The 21,540-nt window shown below is 39.5% G+C and overlaps 1 protein-coding gene across 3 annotated transcripts in view; it reads left to right on the top strand.

The window, feature by feature from the left end:
* dok4 (docking protein 4) overlaps positions 1-21,540 on the top strand; it is a 47,801-nt gene that overhangs the window by 12,655 nt on the left and 13,606 nt on the right. For 2 of the 3 annotated variants that reach the window (XM_058630030.1, XM_058630032.1), the window contains exon 2: positions 6,812-7,239. In XM_058630030.1, the coding sequence (XP_058486013.1) occupies positions 7,174-7,239 (66 nt within the window). In that variant the 5' untranslated portion in view covers positions 6,812-7,173. Of the gene's footprint in view, positions 1-6,604; positions 6,721-6,811; positions 7,240-21,540 lie in introns of those variants that run through there. The other variant, XM_058630031.1, reaches the window with a different exon arrangement.

Below are 21,540 nucleotides of genomic sequence, written 5' to 3'. Positions count from 1 at the left end.
ACCTTTATCCTCGGATTCCTTCCACCTCGTGTGTTTCTGTGATGTAGAGCTGAAAAAGTCCCTGGAAATAATTGTCCTGATATACAATTTGCGGTAGTTGCCGTGCACAATTGTTTAATTGTTACACTGAAGAGTAGTTATAGCTTCTAATAGGCTCGTTTCATCCCGACAACCAAGATATTGATGAGATCCCACAGATGGACGCGTGATAAAGCAGCTGCTGCCTGTGTGTCTGAGTTACTGCTGTTGCATGACTGCAGATAAAGAGTGGTATTTAAAGGAATGTTCAAACATTTCTGTAGGGGGAAAAAAAAAAAATGCTTATTTTCCTTTCAAGTCCAGAATCAGATGCAGGGAGATTAGTCAATGTTTTGTCTTCACTGCAGGACGTTTTGCCTGTTGCAAGAGTGAAATATGTTCACCCTGCCGGTATGACAGTATGTATCGTGAGATAATAAGAGATTTGTGTCAGATATGGAGCGTTTTTTTCCATTAGTGTGTTGAAATACTTGTAATATCATCTTCTTTGTTACACAATTAGGGTGACATTTTGTAATATTCTAGTGTCTAGTGTTAGTATTTTCTTACACCGCACGTCCACTCTGCTTTAGTGTATTCGAGCCCTGAGAAGTTGGAAGTTGAACATGCTGGCTCCAGTTTGGTTTGAAAGATCTGGTGCAGTATTTCAGTCTCGATGGGCAGAAATGGGAAAAGTTGCCGTCAATCACAATCTCAACTGTCAACTAAAATCTCCATTCACGCTCGCTGTACTTTGAGTCTCAGTTTGACCTTGTGGACAGTTTCATACTAGAAATCTCTGCTCTGACTGACTCACCGTTGTCATTTCTCATTAGTGTGTATTTCTCAAACAAAGGAATCTACTTCCTGTTAATACAAGCACACGTGTTCATGTGATATATGATGTGTTTATACATATATACGTTTTCAGGTGTGTTGGTATGGATCTTCTCGTATAGAGAGTCAGCTGTTGGCAAATCATTTTCAAATTAATTAGTATTGATGTAGCCTCATTCCTTTTCTTCACAGGCTCATCTCAATTTAATTTAGTCTTTGTCTGAGACCAAAAACAAAACAACAAAAAGGAAAAATCTGGTCGCTCAAGTTGAAAGTGAGAGTTGGGGGATGTCAGAATCAATATGAATGTCATTACAGATAAAAAATGTTTGGAAAAAATTAAAAGTAAATGGGAGATGTGGGACGGACAGATAACACTGTCTCACACCTGTTACTCAAGCACCTGCAGTTGATATAATTGATCTGTCCTTTGCTTTCATCTCTCTCTCTCTCTGGCATCTTTGATCTCCAGCTTTATTCTGATCCAGCTACAGATGATAAATTATAGCTGTTTACTTAAACGTTGTCCAGAGAGGCTGCTTATGAGCGGGAGAACGATGTATTTTGTTAAAAAATTTACATCGTACAGTTATTATTTATTAATCAGCCAGTGACACGTGCTTAAGTTTAAGGTAATTGTATTAAAACCTGTGGGGATACTGGTTAACCATCCTCTGTTATAGGAACCTAGAGGTAGGTGCACTGGTCAGGGGAACAAGTCCAGATTTAATGTCGGTGCCTTGGTCAGAAGCAAGGAAAACTGAAGAAAACCCCCCCACAAGCACCTACACCGATACCTTCTTGCCGTAAAGGCAACTGTACTAAGCACTCAAAATATGAAGCTATGCTGAGGCTTCCTTTAGCACCAAACACATCCTAGTGTGCACTTTCTATTTTTATTGTGGGCATGATCACAGTCTGTCAATTTATTTTAAGACACTGGAAGAAAACAAAGGCTCCACACTTAAAGGGTGAGGAAGTGCAATTATTTGAAAAAGCACCTTAATGTCACATCCTTGTTAGCTCATCTCTCATTAACATACCCACCTACTCTTACCTTAACTACAGTGGTGGTTGCAGGTCTTTGAAGCAGGGGAAGCCCATTTCACTTATTTATACATAAATTCTTACGTAAATTCATATTTGACGCCATTTTAGAGCCTTGTTTTAGAGCAACCATCCAACACGTTATTCTAAACCTAAACCAGTCTGGGGAGTTTGGCTAGTGTTCAGAGTAAAATGTTTCAGTAGCACATGATGTTAACCCTTAAAATACCTAGACATATTTTTGTGTTTAATTTCTAGAATATTTTATAATTTTTTTATGCATGTTGTTAAAAATGTATGCCAGGTTGTGCGTTTTTGAGTGTTCTCCTTTTTTTATGTATGTTTTTTATTTGTAGTGTATTGTAAACAGCGTTAACTAAAATACTCACACTCACACACCTATACACATAAATGTGCTCATTGAAACCCATACAAATCACTATTTTTGATGCATTATATAATAACACTTTGCAATTTAATGGTTAAAAACTTTAAAAATAATCGTTAATGTTTGATAGGTATGATGAGGACTGATGTTAGTCTAAAAAAAAATATATATAAATAATTTTTCTAGCTTGATTTTTTTATGAGCACATTTTGGTGCTCTAGATGTGGTAACCTTTTGGAAGGCGCATCTAAGGGTTAATTTTGTAACGTATGATTCCATTTAGAGGAAAATGAACAATAAAGTATGGCACATATGAGAGGACATGAGTGTGATTGACAGCTAGTATAGTCCACTAGGCACCTAGTTGAAACTGGTTCTAGCCTGGTAACCTAGTGCTTGTTTAGGGTTAAATAATGTTCTTTTTGAGTTTGTGTGTGTGTGTGTGTGTGCGTGTGTGTGTGTGTGCTCGTGCCTGGCAGAAGCAGCATTGTTGTACCAGCATCACTTGAGGCTTCAGTTGAGGCAGAGGCAGATTTTCTTCGTACCTGCAGTACGTTACACTGTGGCACCTAATTTGTATTGACACATCTCTCTGGTTGGCTGCTCTGCCTGTTTCTGAGCAAGCGGTGTCAGGACATGCTGTGAAATGAACATAATTGGCACTTTGCTGTCAAAGTCACTGTACTCTGTGCTGCATGAAAATATAGGCTGTCATGTCGCCTCAGTCAGTGATGTTACACACACACACACACACACACACAAAAAAACCCATTTGTAATATGATGATTTACCTCTTTTTCTAACCAAATCACGTTGTGCATTTTGCCATTGCTTAGATTCTCTCCATGTTTGCAATTCAGATTTAAACTACGAGTGGTTTGGCTTTAGATAGAGTGTGTGTGTGTGTGTGTGTGTGTGTGTGTGTGTGTGTGTGTGCATGCATTCATTCACAATCATCTGATATGAGGTTGGAGACGGACAGTCTTGTTGGTCTCTCCCTGCTGTCAAGGGACATGTTTGTGTTTGAGTGTGGGAGCGTGTGTGTGTGTGTGTGTTTATCCCTACCGTTATCTGTGACAGATAGTTATGAGCAGACAGACTGACGCTTTCCCAAGTGTTAGCCTTGGGGCGGACTGGGAAGAAGCGCTCGTGTGTGTTCTGTGTGGGTGTTAGTCATGTTGTGGGGACCTAACGCTGTGTGAACACAGTCACTTTGTCAGGTCTTTTTGTCCCTATGGGGACATATGGTTAAGTTTGTCTTCTACTCCTTGTGACACTGTAGACTCTCTGTTATGGAACTGATGTAACCTCTTCACCTTCATGACTTAGTGCAGACAGTTTATTCAGTTGCCTTCCCACAGTTTTGTTCTGTATTCTCTATTCTGTATATATTTTCTTTTTATACAGTATGTTGTTCTTATGTTTACATGTATACTTTGTTTGTGTTTCCTATTTTTAATAGCTGTAAGGAGGCTAAAACTGCACAACACTAACACAACATTTCTGTCTGTCTGTGTTTAATGACTACTGTGTGTGTTTGTGAGAAAGAGAGCGTTTTTATCTCAACTCCTCTTTGTTTTCTTACTTTTTATTGTTGCTCTCTCTCTCTCATCATTGCTTAAACACTCCTCTTGTTCAAGGAACAGTCTGTAATTTTGGGAATATTGTCTTTTTTTTATGATATGAATGAGAGTTGATGAGAAGATTGTAAAGAAGTTATGAATGTTCCTTCTTTCTGCAAACTTGAGGGTGTGGCTCAGTAGGTAAACCCAGTCCTGACAGTGAAAGTTCTGCAGTGTACAGTAAATTAGTGCCGTGGGAATGCATTTTGACTGGTCATCACGATCAGAAAACCCATGTTTACTGTAAATATGTAGACTGTAACCAGATGATGTGTCCGAAAGTGCACTTAGGAAAGTATAAAGGTCACAGCGCACACTCCAATAACTTCCATTCATTTGGAAAGCCTAAATAAATGCCTCAATTAACCATAACTAATTATGTCTAACCCTAACCTTAACCTAACCACAGTTCAAATATTGGCCCTAAACCAGTGCCTCCGAAATGAGGTTCTGCCTCATTAGGACCAGGTTTTTGGTATCCATGAGGACTACTGATCCAGTGATTATTCCAGAAAATGTCCTAAAGAGGTGAAGTTCACACACACACAGATAGTCCGATTTTCATGACTTTAGAGGACATTACACTGACTTTCATTCATTTCCTGGAGTCTTACTGTAAAACCATTAATTTTTTCCATAAATAAAAACACTATCATAGTTTCATTTTCAGTTTATTAAATATCACGTTTCCTTGTTCTCGTTGTTCGTTTGCAGAATTTATGTTTAAATAACAGGGCCTGAAATGAGCTTCCCCTGTTTCACACACACCCATACACACAGTTGGAAATGTAGTGGTTACCAGATTTAGTTAAGATTCATATATCAGCAGTCTTTCTCACGCACAGACAACGTGCCAGCTTAAAGAATTAACCATAACTTGCTTAATTAACTTTTATAAATACAAGTTAGAAATAAAAAATAAAAATAGAACGGTGCTCCAAATAGGACATTTGGGATTCTTAGCTCTTCATTCATTAGGGTTATAGAAATCAATGGCCCTCTTGGGGCAGCACAGCATTCTGTAAACACAACAGTGGAGTCACACTGAAGCGCAGAGGAGCAACCAACTCACAAATCCCTCATGATCAGCAAGGAGCTCATGAGGGACCTTTTCATGGTACATGTAGATATTTTTCATATATATTATTGATCAGAGTAGCTTCAAATCGGATAAATAATGAATATATTAATATTACATATATATGTATATACATATATATATATATTCACCATATGTTTGGTTGAAATCTGTGTATGGGTCCCATGCTCTTCTATTTAGTCTCCATCTGTGTGTTTGTTTAAAGCTTAATGGCCTTTTAGCCACTAAGAATAATAATAAGTGTGTGTGTGAGAGAGAGCGAGAGTGTGTGTGTGTGTGTGTGTGTATTAATGACCCCCCTTTTAAAGTTTAATGTCTCTGTTCCACTGTTGTCAGGGAGATTTACCACTGAGCCTGATGGGAAATGTCTGCCCTACACGCTCCCACTCCCACACACGGCCATATGTACACACACACGCACACACTTCAATTCAACTAGATGTGAATGTAATTGGACCAAATTTGTTTTGGATACTGTTACGTCCAAAATAAAAGCAGATAATAAAATGTATTTATCTTCTGTTTTATCATTGGATTTACAGTATGTGTTTTAATTTAATTGGTTTAAATTGATGGTTCTTTTTTGCCGTATTATTCTTCAAAACAAGCTGAAGCTAATTCTATTATATTCCGGGAAATGGCAATCGTCATCCCTAAGATTGTTTTTAATGAAAGTACTTTCAACAGCAAGAATCGATGTGAATATTCAGTTCAGCGTCACATTTTAAACAAAGAGAATACAGAGGTTCTTTTGAATTTAATGTGGAAAATTATAGAATACATTACTGCAGCCTTTGAAAGTATATGGGGATGATTTGCATTTTTATTAAAGCTTCAGTGTTTAGGGTTTACTGCCATCCAGCAGTGAAGGTATAGACTACAACCACTACCCCTCTCTTTCCAAGCATCTAGGCCAGGGGTGGAGAACCTTATTTCTATCAAGGGCCATTTAAAATTTTATTGCTTCCCTTGCGGGCCATACTAAATTATTGAACACATATATTATATTTTGTGCTTGTTTTGTGTATCTTCCTAATTTGTTTTCTGCTGTGATTCCTCCTATTGCATAGGAATAATTTAACATTTGTTAATTTTTTAAGATTAGCTTTTAAATACTGTGCTTTTTTTGTTCATGCAAAAATAGGATTGTTTTAGGACGACGTTAAACTGTAACATGTTTTATTTATTCAGTTAATTGAAACATACAACTACTAAATATCAACACACACGTAAGCATTTCTCCTTATTTTAAACGTGTCAATCTAGTGCATTGGAATAAAGTTAAATGCATCTTATTCAGATAAATGTATATCACTCCAACCTTTGTGAGATGATAAAGATGATGTTGATGTTCAAGTGAAGACATCCATTTGATTCAACTCTTTGTCTCTCAATAGCTTCAGACATTAATACAGTACAGCGAAGAACAAAAAGCTCAGAGGCGTTGATGTGGGATTGCAGTGTAAAAGGTGATAAGTGCAGTTCAGGAGATACACAAACAGCAGATACAGGTCTTCTGTAGCCTTTTATCCTTTTATCAGGAAGAACTGCACCAAAGCAAACGTTGAAATTAGTGGGTGAAGAGAATATGATCCGAGAAACAGCGTGGATCATCTCAGAGTGATTAGAGAACAGGTTGAAGGCAACCTGAATACTTCTGTGCCACTGACATGAATAATGGATGATAATGTTGTGCTTCTTGCTCCCCGGTAAATTATATATTCATATTATTTATTTATGTACTGTATGTTTATATGATTTTATTGTACAAATGTATGTCTTCTCCTGTCCATTTCTTAGAAATGCCAAACGGGAAGATGACGAAAGACCAGTCTAATGAAGAGTGAGTCAAAGGAGGATGCACTAAAGAATAAGCACAACAGTGAGAGACAGAGGAGTCGACAAACACACTTAACAAATGAGAGTGAACGGAAACGGAGGGAGCGGTAAAATGTATCAAAGAAACGCTAGGAGTTCTATGAAAGAGCAGAGACAGAAGTAAAGGTGTACAGAAGGAAATCCACGGACTGATAGGACTGGAAGCCACAAAGGACAGAAGCTGGAAGCTCTGGAAAGGTAGGAAGGATAAGCAAGAGTCTGGTTGAGGGAGGAAAGTTCTGGATGGTCACCACAACGGCCAGCTGGTTATCCCCCCTCCAAAGATGGCTTCCAACTTTAACGACATCGTCAAGCAAGGATACGTGCGCATGCGGAGCCGCAAACTTGGGGTGAGTGTGTGTTCATACAGTAAATGTCTCTTTTGTCACGTTGTCGCTGAATCCCTGCGTTACACTCTAAAACTCAGGATTGCCCACAGGTTGGTGAATCACAGAAGCATTGAAACATAAAACATAAAATGTTTTCTGTGTCCCTGTTCAACCTGATTGATTTCATCATGTGTTTTTGAGGTATTACCACACATGCAGAAGAAGACTGAGCCGTATCACCATACTTTTTGCCTTCCAGAATTATGTTGCAGGCCTCTGCTGATGGGTCATATTTCACAATGATGTAATTGGATCTCTGTTGATTGAAATCCAGTGGTTTCTAAGATCCTGCGGTGATGCACAATAGCGCATATTCGCTTGTCTGCGGACGTTACCAAATAAAGGCTTTAATAAGCTTACTAAATAGTTAAGTTGAACGTACCACAACAAAATCTCAGCTAAGGAAACATTTAAACTGTTACAACAACTTAAAGGAGCACAAGCTCAAAAAGGGAATCATTACCGGGTGCCCACTCCAGTGGGCCCACTTCTTGCTGTGGTTCAGAATAGCATGAAGTCTAGCATCCATTAACAGCCCCTAGGGCTGTTAAAGATCACCTGACTCACCTGAGTTGTCAGCAACATCTGTCCCAAGGAGCAGATTAATCCTGGGGGAGCTGATCACCTGAGTGTGGATGAGCTTCAGACCAGCAACATCCATATCCCCTGTGCTGCCGGAAAGAAAAGACCATTAACAAAGTTCCATTTCACACTTGGCAACACCTAGAAACCATCCATCACAAAGGAACCAGTGAAGAGTCTGGGAAAAGCCTCCCGTTGGCCCCTTTTGGTCTACAATGTCCCAATTTTCCACAGTAAAGGGTATCAACCGAGCATTAGGCTGGGTATCGAACTTCTGTACCTTTATGGTATTGAACAAATTCCATCTGTATCACCTAATAATGTGTTGTCACTCAATGACCCCTTTTACACCTGGCATTAGAATGTGTTTTCTGTGATCAGATAGCAATCTTGGTGTCACTACCAAGAGTCGCCTCCCCCTCTGTCATAACAACAAGAACAATAACGTTCACTGCACGTGAAGTAGCGCTGTTGTATAGACTCCTCTTTGCTTTTCGATGCAGGTGAAGAAGTCTTTGACAAATGGAAAACTGACAAATCCAGATGAGAATGTGCTGTTTTGTCGCCGCTTGTTGCCCCCGAGTACCTCGTCGACCACCTCCTGAAGTGATTTGGCAGATCTGATAACAATCGGGTGTATTTACACCCGTACTTACAAGTGGATAGGTGGTTGCACTCCGATCACAGTAGTTTAACAGTGCTCATGATTGGCTGTCCTGAGGTGTGTAGGAAGGTACAACCAGAGACTCATTCCCCAAAGGAGAAGAAGAAAATGGGTGTCTGTGTTTTGTTTTGAGAGGCTGGTGCTTGTTGAATGATGGAAGTTGTATTGAAAAGATCTAAGGTGACACAACAAATAAAATCAATCTTTCTCCTCTATTATATCAACAACTTCATCAAATCCATCCATTAGTGAAACCAAAAAAAGGAACAGACATAGATGCAATTTAACAAACTGACAGTACCGATCAGAATGAAACAGTGGAAGATAAATCACTGTGTGATGACTGAAACCTTTTATCGAAGCATAAATTGAAAACATCAATGAGTATAAATCATGCGTAAGGCTAGGTCAGCAAGTTCCTACAGAAGTGGCTTGGACTACCAGAGAAATAAAAGCCGAGGAAGAATTCATGCAGAACTTTGCTCACGAGGGTGCTGCAATACCAAGTACCGGTTGACCGATAGTGGATTGTTAAAAGTCTATAGAATACTGATTTAAGCATTTAAAAACCTGCCAATAGTCCCCTACTCCTGCTCCTCAAGGAAATATGTCAGTCAATGTCATGATATTCCAAGTAAAATTGCAATGGCAAAATTCAACAATAACAACCATAATGTTACTATATAATACTATATTAAAAATATTTTAAAAATAGAGCAATATTAAATAAAGGATTGCAGTGATTAAAAAAGGAGTGTTTCCATATTTCTCCAATGACTCTAACGCTGAGGTCTCACACTCATGGTACTTGATATTTTTTCAGAAATAGAAACATTTTGAATCATTGATACAATTTTATTGTGAAATATATATTGTTCCATGTCAACACAGGCTTTGTTAATTTGAAATTCTGTGAAATATCTAAGTTTTTCACTTGACTGGCCCCCTACTGGGCAGACTAGATGCTAGGTGGCCCCAAGGTCATTTGAGTTTGAGACACCTGCAGCATCAGCACTGCTTGTTGACTGGACTGCATGTGTGTTTGGAGGATGTTCATTACGAGGTTCATTGAGTGCATCTCTAAGCTCAACACACTGAGGAACTCCAAACGGGCTCTCATACCCTGGATCTGTCATGGCTCTATTAGAGGTTTGGTTTGTTTCATGGAGTCTGAACCAGTGATTTCAGAGAAGCAGGAGGGTGTTGGAGTTCAGTCAATGTGTCACCCAAATCAGCAGTTACCATGGTTACTATTAGTTAGCAGCAGCTTCAGGTTAGCGGGGGGAGGTAACGTGTAGTCATGCTACAATAGCTACAACCACAACACTGTTTTTTTTCCCCCTTTGGCAAGCCTGCAGGTCACACTGGGGGTGTCCTCGATTCTGCCTTTGCTTTTGGAGATTACGATGTCATTTCAATCAATATTCAATTTACAGTTGTGATCGTGACGCCCCTACCAGTGACTCATAAGGCCAGCTGCAACCATGGCGCTGGAGCTTCCTTGCAGAGTAGTAATCTGCATCTCCACATGTCGGCCAGAGGCAGCGCAGCCAGCGGTCGCTAGCGGAGCCAGTGTCCTCCAATGCAAATGTGTTGTAAAAGCCGATTAATTATTTAAGACAATTATTCAGATAATATTTGACCTTTAATACCAAGCACTCTGTGACCCAAGCATTTCCCAGGCTGCTATTGAGGTCAGGGCAGGGTGGAATTGGAGGGCGGCAGAGATCTTTGATCAGACCGAGTCCCAGAGAAATCACAGGGGCCTGTAATGCCAGTGCATTTTAGAATAAAATGTTGGCCAGAGTAGCAGCATTACAACTCACTCGAACAAGGTCAAAGGCAGAACAGGAGGTCACTGTCCTTCCTCTGAAATTATGCTGAGCTGTACTTTTTCCTAAATTAAATTGTGTAATAATTAATGAAAAGCTAGTGAGGAAGTGTTTTAAATGCCCCATTTACAAAAAGTAATGTATAATTCAACCAGTATAGCAAAGTCCCTTACTGTACAAACTGTCGTTAGCAACATAACCAACAGCAGTGGCCACGTCACTCAACATTACTCTTGTTCCGGTGTCACAAGATGTTAGTATATTTCATTTGACTTCTTGTTAAGCAGATTAAACATCACCACCATCAAGTCTGTGCCTATAGAAGCTGCTGCCGTGACTGGATATGAGTCATGCTCAGATGGTGGAGGCTGGAGGCTTCAACTTTGCATTACTCACTTTATGGAAATGAAGAGAAATCAATTTGCGTCGGGTTGTGTTCAACAGCTCACATCAAATAATGGTCTCCTCTGCTATCACTGCCTGCACAGTCGCATGATGGAAGACACTGTAATGAAATGCCTATTCCAGTGTGAACTCGTCAAAATAAAGTTGTAGCTCAGGTGCAGAAAAAACCTTGACCTGTGGCTGGTGATGTTCTTGAGTTTTACAGCTCAGCTTACATGGTGTCCTTGAAGTACCTTGGACGTGGACACATCTAAAAGAAAAAGTGAAAATTGTGTTTTCTATGTCCATACCTCTTCAGATTACATAGTTTGAAGTAGTTGGAACAGCCAGCCCTTTTCTTGTTTGACACTCTGCCTTTTCAAATATTCTTCCAGTGTACAAAACAAACTATATATATATATAATTCTAATTCTTTAAAGGTACAAATGAAACAACACTAACACTGGCATTTATCCAGTACTGACACAGAGCTGTGCCGGATCACTGTGATTTGTTTCTCAGCTGAGGTCTTGTGTCTCCTCGTACTGTGTCCTCTTCTAGTCCAGACCGTCTTTCTGTGATAATAGTTTAGATTAGTTTATTCACTCATCATCATCAACATGAAATGCATTATGTATATGTATATGTATATGTATATGTATATGTGTGTATATATATATATATATATATAGATATATATGTGTGTGTGTATATATGTATATATATATGTATACATACATATGTAAGTTTCTTTATAATCAAAACATTAATTGCACAATGATAGGAGTTACATTTTCAGCTGCTTCTTGAAGATGGAAATGGAATGTGACATTTTTAGTTTCTCATCAAGGTCATTACAAATCTGTGGTTCTCTTCACAAAATACTAAAGTTGGTACATTTTAACCTTCATGTTTTTCCCCTACAGTAATTACTTTTTTATTCCTGGTGGTATAGGTGTGTGTGTGTGTGTGTATCAGAAGGTGAGGGCTGGAATGAGTTCATACAGTTTATGGTTGAGTTTCTAATCTGCTACATTACACGGGCATTCTGGTAATGATACTGAGCAAGGCTTAGAAGATGGTGGAAAAGTATGACTTTCTTTTGGATGATTTATAGCTCTTTTTTCTGGGTGAGTTAGAATTGTGTTACACCATATAAAATATGATCAAATAAAGTTTTATATAGAGTGAGAAGTGCAGAGAGTGGAAGAAAATGTCTCGACTTTAAAAACAAAGCAGCATATTTAGATTCATCAGTGATGATCCACAGGAGCTGACTGCAATATTCTGTCCATTTAATTTGGGACAAATTTGCTTGATATCTGTTTTTTTTTTTTATAGGAACTGATATACAATGTAGTTTGTTCTGCTGATATTGAGAGAAAGTGTGTTGCGCAGGAACCAGGTGTCTATTTTCACAATAATAAGAAGGACCGTGTCTCCTCTTCTTCATCAGGAAGTTGGAGGATGACATGTTTGTCTTCTTTTCCTCGTTGGCCCATTTTTGACCTACGGTGTCTTCGTTAGTGTTAGCGAAATTCTGTAGGTGAAAACATACTGATTGTCCCATGAGTTGTGGTTCAAACACAGAGCAATATTGATACATTACAGTCACTGATTTGTGTGTCCCACCATCTACCAGAGGCACCATTACTGCCGGAAGCAGGCCACTGTAACTCACTGCCTGCTGACAGCAGCATGGAGAGGAGGATTAGACAGTGTCCCCTGTTACTGGTAGAGATATATTACGTCTGGCTATTATAACAACTTAGTCAACTGTTGTGACAATAGCCAGAAAATAGGTAGAACCACACACGTTGTTGGCCATTTCAGGGTTAGACATTTTTGGAAACATTTCAGCGCAGTGTTAAATTCACCGGACTGAAAAACAAATTTGGCCCTTACAGTTTTCTATTTTTCTTTGACTGTGTCTCTCCCTCTCTTTGGGAAGATTGTCTTGTTTTGAGCACTAACTGCATCTCTCTTTTTTTTTTGTCCCTGTTATTTTATTGTCCTCTACTCACACTTCCCTTGTCATTTAATTGCTTTGTGCAATCTCCTCTTCCCTCTGTGGTTTTCTGCCAAGAGCACTGAGTCTTCACATCTCATTCTTCCTTTTTTGCCTCATTATCTGTATCCTTCCTCTGCATTCTTTCTGTATCGTCTATCTCTGCCTCTTCGCCGCTTTTCATTTCCTCTTTTGACCCACCTTATCCCCTTGCCAGTTTTCCTAGTTTAGTTAAGTTCAGTGGAGGGAAAAAAAAGAAAAAGCAAACGTTCTGTAGATATAAAAAAACTCTTCACTGGCTTTACAGTTACAGAGAATAGTCATGAATGAAAAAAACCCTTGTAGTTCTTTGTTGATTTATAACATAATAACTTATTTTTCATTGCACAATCAACACTAGAACACAATCAAGTTCTCATATTTGATTTATTGTGCTCCATCTGCATGTGCCATATAATGATTTTGTTGTAATCATGATTGAGTGATCACAGTTGTTTGACCAGTGCAAATAGAAACTGGCAGACTCACTTTCAGGTTAGCACTTGGAAGACATTCTATTCATTCCAGGTATAATTTTGACAAGAAAACATCACTATTAATAGCTATACATTTGTGGAATTGCCCCGATTGCTACTCAAAAGAAAAAGTTTCCAGACTTTTATGCATTGCTACCAAGAGATGACTATTTTTGAAATACGGTGAATTTATCATTGTGTTCAGAGCACAGATGAACTAAATTATTCTGTGACCAAAACAGTTAAAGGAGTCGCTCTCACCAAGTATTGAATATTGATTGGTTAGACTTCTAGTTTGAAAAAAAACCAAAAAACTTTCTACGACTTTCAAGATAGAGCAATATATTTGGTGATTTCTGATATCATTAATAAAGCCCTAATCAGCCCCCAGGTTTGTCTTAGTGAAAGTTCTGGATACCCTGGAGTGTGAGGGAACACAGTTTCACAGTCGGTCCCAGGGGATGAATACAAAGAGCGGTGAAAAGACGATTATCTGAATAAGTCCTTTCATCCCAGGGCAAAGAGGACTTGCACAGCTGAGCTCCTCCTGGAGGCTGGGTAGGTACACTGACAAAGTCATGAGTAATTCAGCTCAGTCAGAATTCGAATTTGCTATTTTTACACACACACACCAATTAGTGATAGTGAATTTGACCTCTACATTTAACCCATTCTTTTAAGCACCAGTGGTGAACACACACAAGCCCAGGAGCAGGAGCTATGGGGCAGCAATTATCTGGGAAGCAATGGGGGATTGGGCCCTTGAACCATACTGGGACCCTCTAGTTATAAGCCCAGTTCCAGTGGAACAACACAACTAAAGACAAAAACATCCAGACATGTAAAGTGGTAATAGTGGTTGCTCCTGGAGATGGAGGTCAGAAGTGTAAACCCCAGCTATGACAGCTTTAAGGTACATGGAGATACTCTGTGATAAACTTGCATCCCATCCAGGGAATACTCTTAGTTGCTTAGAGATAAGCATTGGCTGGACACTCTTTCATGAAATGTATGTGCAACAATCACAATTATCAAGGTGTCATTTTTTTATTGATGATTACACAAATGTGTTTTGTTGTTCATTGTTTAGCCCTCTTATGATCATCATGATGATCAGGCCATCTGGATTTATTTTGATTTTGTGGCTGTAGAAATGTCAACAATGTTCCCTGAGTGGGTGCTTCTGCCCCTTTTTCTAAGATAACGTTACCTTTCGATATCTGGAAGTTATTCAACCGGTACTGAGAAGCTGACATCACAAACATGTGACGCGCTGGTGAATCTCTTCTGTGATTGGACGGTCGTTCCACAGAAGTCCAGACGGGCTCCCGTAATGACAAAGTATATGACGCAAAGCTCTATTTCTCTGCTTTCAGGTATCCATCCATGCATCCATCCATCCTATATCGCTTCTACCCCCACAAACCCTCATGTGGAGGATACATGAGGGTTTGTGGGGGTTGCTGTGCCAATCTCAGCTGGACAGATCGCCAGTCCATAGTTTTTGAATTTTCTAGATATCACGGTCTAGGAGTTACGGTAATGAGAAGTACGCTTGCCAAATCCTGTTGGCAACAACAGGATTGATAACAGAAGGGTTAACCTGACATGAATGCATGTGGAACTTTTGTTAAAGTTGCTTGTTTCCCTTTGCTTTGTTCATTTTTGTTGGTGCCCCATGTATTAGGGTGTCTTCTACATTACCTCTTCCCTTTCTGCTGTGATACACCAGGAAAGAACTACTTGATTTATCTTTCTTATTTCTACATATTGGATTTTTTGTTCTACGTCGTTATCTTTATTATTGCATTTGTTTAGCTGCTTCCTACAACAAACGCACTGTGTTAAGCCACCGATTACATATGACCTAGTCATTCAACCAAGTACCTTCTTGGTAAAAATAGAGGCACAGCATCTGTGACCTGGCACAGTCTCTGTTTATGGTACGCTTGCATGCGTCTGTACATCTGCCCTTTAGTGCCCAAGCATCCAGCATAGTTTTCTAGTCTGTGTGCAGTCACACACATACACAGGAAACTATGAACACATACACAATTAGCCTGTGCATGAGACTCTGACGCTATGATAATTGTGAGCAAAAATATTATTGTATCATGATTACAGCTTTGAAATGTCACCTCCTTCAACCATCATATCATCGAAAACACAGCTGACGGGTCGTGTTTCTTGACGCCACACACACACCTGAAAGATTCCTGCTTTTCTTTTTGACAAGTCATTAAAAACACATCATACCTTAGGCCAGACATGTCCAAAGTCCTCGGTCAGATTTTGTACTTCAGTTTTATAATGTATTTTTTATGGCCAGGGACGGACTGGGACAGAAAATCTGCCCCAGTAGCTTTTCTGGTCAGGAATTGCACTTTAAAACCAGATTCCCGGGTTTGCAACCCAGCCGTGTCAAACAGATTCATGCATTCATCTCCTATTATGTGTAAATATTGTGCAAAGACATTATGTGAAGAATGCCACAAAAATGCAGCAACATAGTGCAAAGTGCCCAAAAGTGGACAAGAGTTCCACTCCAGGCGAAGTATCACAAATTTCCAGTTAATTCCCATTAATTCCCATTAATTCCCATTAATTCCCATAATTCCCATGGAAAGTTTACAATTTGCAATATTTCCAAAATTCCCAATCTAAAGTTTGTACTGGAAATTTTCCAGGAATTTTCCACCCCTTTTCAACCCTATTTGAATGTAACTTGTACTGTTCCATTTGCTATTTGACTTTTAATACCTTAAAAGCCTATATTTCTGCACACACAATGCAATACTAACAGCACCTCTATGGTGTGACATTTCCTTTACTTCATGTCACATTCCCTGGGCAGTGATGACCGGCGTTACATCTGTCATCAGCACTTTCTTCACTGTCTCCTGCAGACTGATGACACTTCTGTTAATAAGGTATTAGCTGTTGTTCAGCGGCGCGCGGCAAACTGCGAACACCCACGCATGAGGAAATAATTATGGGACATATTGTAATGACTTTTGCTTTTGTTTACTCCTCCACTTTGATGAGAGAAACACCCAGAGGATTCCTCCGAATCATTATCTTGGTAGCTGTTAGTGCTGACCTTGCCTTTTATGAGAAAAGCAGGCCAATGTCACTGCCAAAAATAGCAGCTCGACGAATACAGAGCCACTGTTTGCTGAAAGGAATCATATGCTGGAGGTTTTAAGATAGCACAGCGGAGGGGACTGGCCAAAGGTTAATGAAGCAGGTAAGGTAAAATCAGATCAAACTTTAATGATGCCTGTAGGCGGATTGGGCAGAGAGAGACACACAGAGAGAGAGAGAGAGAGCATTCTCAGAGGCTCTTCAGCAGCAGGTCGATCGATTGGCTGTGCTCAGAACTGATTGGGTTCCTGAGAAAAGATGTGGCTGATCGGACAGGAATAGGTTGCATTTGTTTGTTTGGCCTCCTTCCGTGTGGGGGGATTAATGATTGGCAGGTGCTGATGAGAAACAGGATTCTTGTGTGTGCTTCAACAATTACTGTCAAGCTGCGAGAGCACAATGCACAATCAGAAGTGAGTGACACCGGGCTGGTGTCACGAGTCCGGAGTCAGTGCTCCCTGTGATCTTAGTGATTTAGGCTCCATACTACTGTGTTTTTGTTTGGAATGCAAAAAGTGGTTAAAGGACACAATATTAAAATACTTTTTATATTTCCTTATTGTTCTTCACATAGTCTTTAATAAAACTTTTCTAATGGCGTGTTTCCATCATGGTACAGTACGGTTTGAAACAGTAAAGCCCTTGGTCAGGCTTGCATTTGACTGAGAACAGTACCTTTAATTGATAGACGGGATGTGACACTTTTCTGTTGCTTAATCAGCTGGTTGTTGTGGGTCTAGCTCCACCTGTGTAAGAGAAAAACATATTATTCGGGCTTCTTTAAATGAGCAACTCAAATTCCTAAAAAAAACAAGCCTAACAAACTCAGGACGTGGCCAGCTGCAACTCTGTGTAATCCTGGCACCCATAATTTGTCTATAGACTGTGCCTCATTATATCTTTGTTGAACCTAACCTAACTGTGGCAGAGGACCGATTACTACACAGTCCTCCCCAAGGTCGACTCTAGGTATCAGCAGAGGAAGGCGCCAGACATCTTGACCTGATGTCTTTCCCCTCTCCCCCTTTTCTCCAAAACCTTAGATATACGGTTTAACTCTGGGATTCACAGGCAGACTGACTTCATGTTTGGCATTGTTTAAGTTCTCCTCAGAGAACTTAAACAACTCACTTAAATGACTGTCCCCAGAAACTCTATCCTTGGTCGTCCTTGGTCGTTACTCTGGTACCCAAAGAGAAGGGTGCTGAAAAATGTAACGGTTGGGGCCGTTTATTTTGCGAGTATTTCTAATGGAAACGCAAAAACAACCCCAAAACATACCAAACTGAACAGTTTCACTAAATGGAAACACGCCATAAAGGTCTCAGTTTCTGCTCCATCCAGATTAAAAAGCAGTCCCAGAGTTTTCAAACTAAAATGAAGCCATCACAGGCCATCACATCATAGACAATCAAAACTACCAGGGTAGTGTGGGAAGCCAGTGTCTCCGCAGCAGATTTGAGTGCATGGGCCTGGAAATTCTTCTGAGATTAAGAAATCAATCAAACACTGTGCGGGTCAGATACATTAACAATGGAATCCAGGTGGAACAACATTCACAGATTTGCTTGCTCTGCATTTTCAGTAGATTTACCTGCTGAATTCCTGCATATAGGCTCACTTGGGGCATTTTCTAGGATTTTGACTAAGAGACTGGTGGGAAATGATCTGCAAAATGTCTGAAGCATAATTTGGGGGATATTTGTAGCCTCACTGAAATATTTCATGTCTGAAGTGCGCTGCTTAGCACAGCAGTAAACGCGGGCTCTGCAGTAAATGAATGTATAACATGAAGGAAAAAGGGAATAAGAAGGAGGCACTAATGCAACATTATGGATGCCAAGTGCCATAAAACACCACCACCAACCAACATTTGTATAATAACATGAGTAACTTAATTGGCTGCCTTTAAAGGAGGAAAATTCCAGTTCTCTTTTGTTTATGCAAACTCGGGTTTTACAAGCATATAAACAAAAGTAATCTCTTTCCATTTTGGAAAGTGCCGAGGCAGAAGCACCTTTATGGTATTGTTTTTTTTTTTAAATGTCCAGTAAACTTAAAACATGCAGTCATTTTGCAGCACTTACTTTTGTAATGTTTGTGCATGGAAAAAGGCCTTTTTTGGCGTCACGTGAGCACAACATAAGGGGCGCTTCACATCTAGCACCCAAAAACACCAGAGGTGTTAAACCGATGTGGTTGGGGGTCTCACTTCTGTGGCGTCCATTGTTACTAAATAACCAAAACCTGGGAGCTGCTGAGATGACCAGCCTCAGGGAATTAATTAACACATTAAACTAAGGAAAAGAAATGCACTGTATTAATAGCACCACATTTCCCCCTCACAGCAGCTTGTGTGGAAATAAATCCTCTCCTTCATGGATGATGGAGGTTCGGAGTTTATTTCAGATTTGACAAAAAATCACTTTGACCTTCTCCTTCTTGGCCCGAGGAGCAAAAGACACATTGAAAGCGCTTGCTGTGTTCCAAAAAGTTGAGATATTTTATTTCATTCTTACAGGAAAAACTTGTTAAATAAAAAATAATGTGTTTGTGTGCACAAAAGACATGTAGGGGATCGTTTTTCAACATCGGATCAGCACCTATTGTTTTGTGTGCATGATTTATGGACTGTGTTGGATTAAAACTGAGAAATCTGAATGACTGTCAGGTTTTGGTTGAGTCGGATTTGCTGGATTCGAATGGGAAAAATGGGGCCAGAGCTGCACTCTGGTCCATGTACACTGCTGGTTAAAGGTTATTTTAGAAGGCATAGCATGTGTTCATTATATGGCAATTGTCAACGATAATTGCAGCATGAGCTTTTTCACCACATCTTGCAGACTTTGCAGTATTTTTTACGTGGACACAGTGAAGGTCTCCTCCGTCACTGCAGGTCACAACTGGAGGTGAACTGAACTGCTGTCTCCCCGTGTTTCCTCTGACATTCTGAGGACACTCTGGTTGTAAACATGTATGCAGTTTAAAAATAACAAATAACATAACCCTTGTTCAATAACAGTACTTGAACCCTGCTATTGTTCAAATGGAACCCCAATTAATGTAAAAACTGTTTGTCCTACTATTTCATTTAGAAAAAGATCTGCTGTGAAGTCGGTCTCTTTAGCCAGGTTTCTTTAAGATATCTTGCTTATGTATTAGACCAACTTTTAATCCTGTCATTTCCAATAAAAATCTCGAGGATCAAAGAATTTGACATAAAAACAGCAAAGCTGATGGTGCTCTGAGACTTTTGCACAGTACATGAATGTTTATTGAGATTTTAATGGCTGTGTCATTGCTATAATGCATTCTTTTTTTATAGTTGTAGTGATTAAATGTCTACTATGTGAAAATGGGAAAGATATCACTCTCACAGAATTATCACTCAACTCCAGTGCATCCCCCGGCTGGCATATTTCACATTTTAGGGGTTATCGTCTCGAGCTTCGCTGATTTTTGGTTCGGTCCCTGCTGTAATTAGCATCATTTCAGCCCGCTGAAAATTACATTTCTAAGAGACTAGTATGAAACGTAATATTTGATGTAATTTGGACTCATCCATCCTTTATCACTAAGACTTTCCCGTTCTTTCCTTACGGACCCCAATTTCTAAGATGAGCTTTATAATCCGAGGCGTCGCCTCCCAGTTGTACGTTCCAAAAAAAAAAATTAGATTAAAGGTGTCAATGATGCAAAGGTGCAGCAAAGAGAACATCCTTTCAGAAAGCTCTGCAGGCCGAGGCATGGGGGTTGGTAGCGACACTAGCAGTTAAAAGTCCGATTTTAGTCAACATTCTGCTATTTTTGTAGAACAGATGGTAATATTTATCATTGTATTTGTCATTTAACAGTATATTTATCCGAAGCTGTTCAGACCACATGGCAAACAATGCATCAATCTGCCAATTTCCGAAAGAAGTCCCGTAAATCTGCCAAAATCTCAGCAACAACTGTTGTCTAACATTGTGTGAAACTAAGTAGGGCTGCAACTAATGATTATTTTCATAATCTTGATTCTATTTTTATTTTATATACACTTAGTATGTCTACTAATGTGCACAGTTTAAAATAATATTAGTTATATAATGAATGCTGGGGAACATTCTGGAAACCCAAAAAGAATGTTCTATAAAGGTTGTATGAAGGTTGTGCCAAAGTAACATTCTGGGAACCAAATGTGCAAACAAAAACTAACGTTAGGAAAACGTTCCATATCAACCACAGGAGAACCTAGGGGGTAACCTTCAGGGAACGTTCCCGCAACCAAAAGGTAACGTTCTGAGAACCAAAAATTATCTGTCGATTATTTTCTCGATGAATCTAGTACTTGTTTGGTCCTTAAAATGTCGGTTTTTATGATTTCTTTTTGTTACATGGAGCAAAGAAACCAGAAAATAATTAAAATATTTAGCAATTAATAATTGATTTATTGAAAAAAATCGTCACAGCCCTAAAACTAAGCAAACTGCAGAGTAGAAAACCTATTTTCAGCAGCAAATCCATGGCCAGTGTAAGTGAATGGCGGTGTGATGTCATTCCACTGAAATGTTTGCTGAGTTTCCTCCTTTTCATCTTTCATCCTTCTCCGTATTCCGACGTCTCTTCACGAGCGTGTGTTTGAGCTAATCGCCTCTCCGTCGATCAACTAACTGTGAGGAGTGAAGTTAAAGAGAGGAGACGGAGGATGGGTTTGATGTTTGGTGGGGGGCGGGGGGGGGGAGAGAAAGTGCTAATTGCTTCTCTTTCACAGCTTCAAAGATGGAACTGATGTGAAGCAGTTTGGAGTTACTGTTACTCCAGAGGGGTTTGCTCACATGAAAGCACAAGAAAATGATGTTATTAAGACAGACATGGCATTACGGTGACCTTAAAACGCTGCACTGGCAGCAGACTTCAATGGAATACATAGCTATTTTTTCTCTCTATCACAAAATGTTGTTTTATTTTAAGCATATGGGCTTATTAGTCATTTTTACCGGTCCACAGATTTTAAAATGTGTAGTTTTAACAAAAGCAGGGACTTCTTTAAGACATTAGAAGGATGACATATGATGCATTAGTGCTCTTTTGTGTATTTCTACTTCAACAACCGTTAAGGTTAAATAACTATGATCCATTATGATCCTTCAC

Source organism: Solea solea, chromosome 5 (genome assembly GCF_958295425.1).
Source record: "Solea solea chromosome 5, fSolSol10.1, whole genome shotgun sequence".
Lineage (NCBI taxonomy): Eukaryota > Metazoa > Chordata > Actinopteri > Pleuronectiformes > Soleidae > Solea > Solea solea.
The sequence above is the reverse complement of the archived record's forward strand: the minus strand, read 5'-3'. Positions and strand labels throughout refer to the sequence as shown.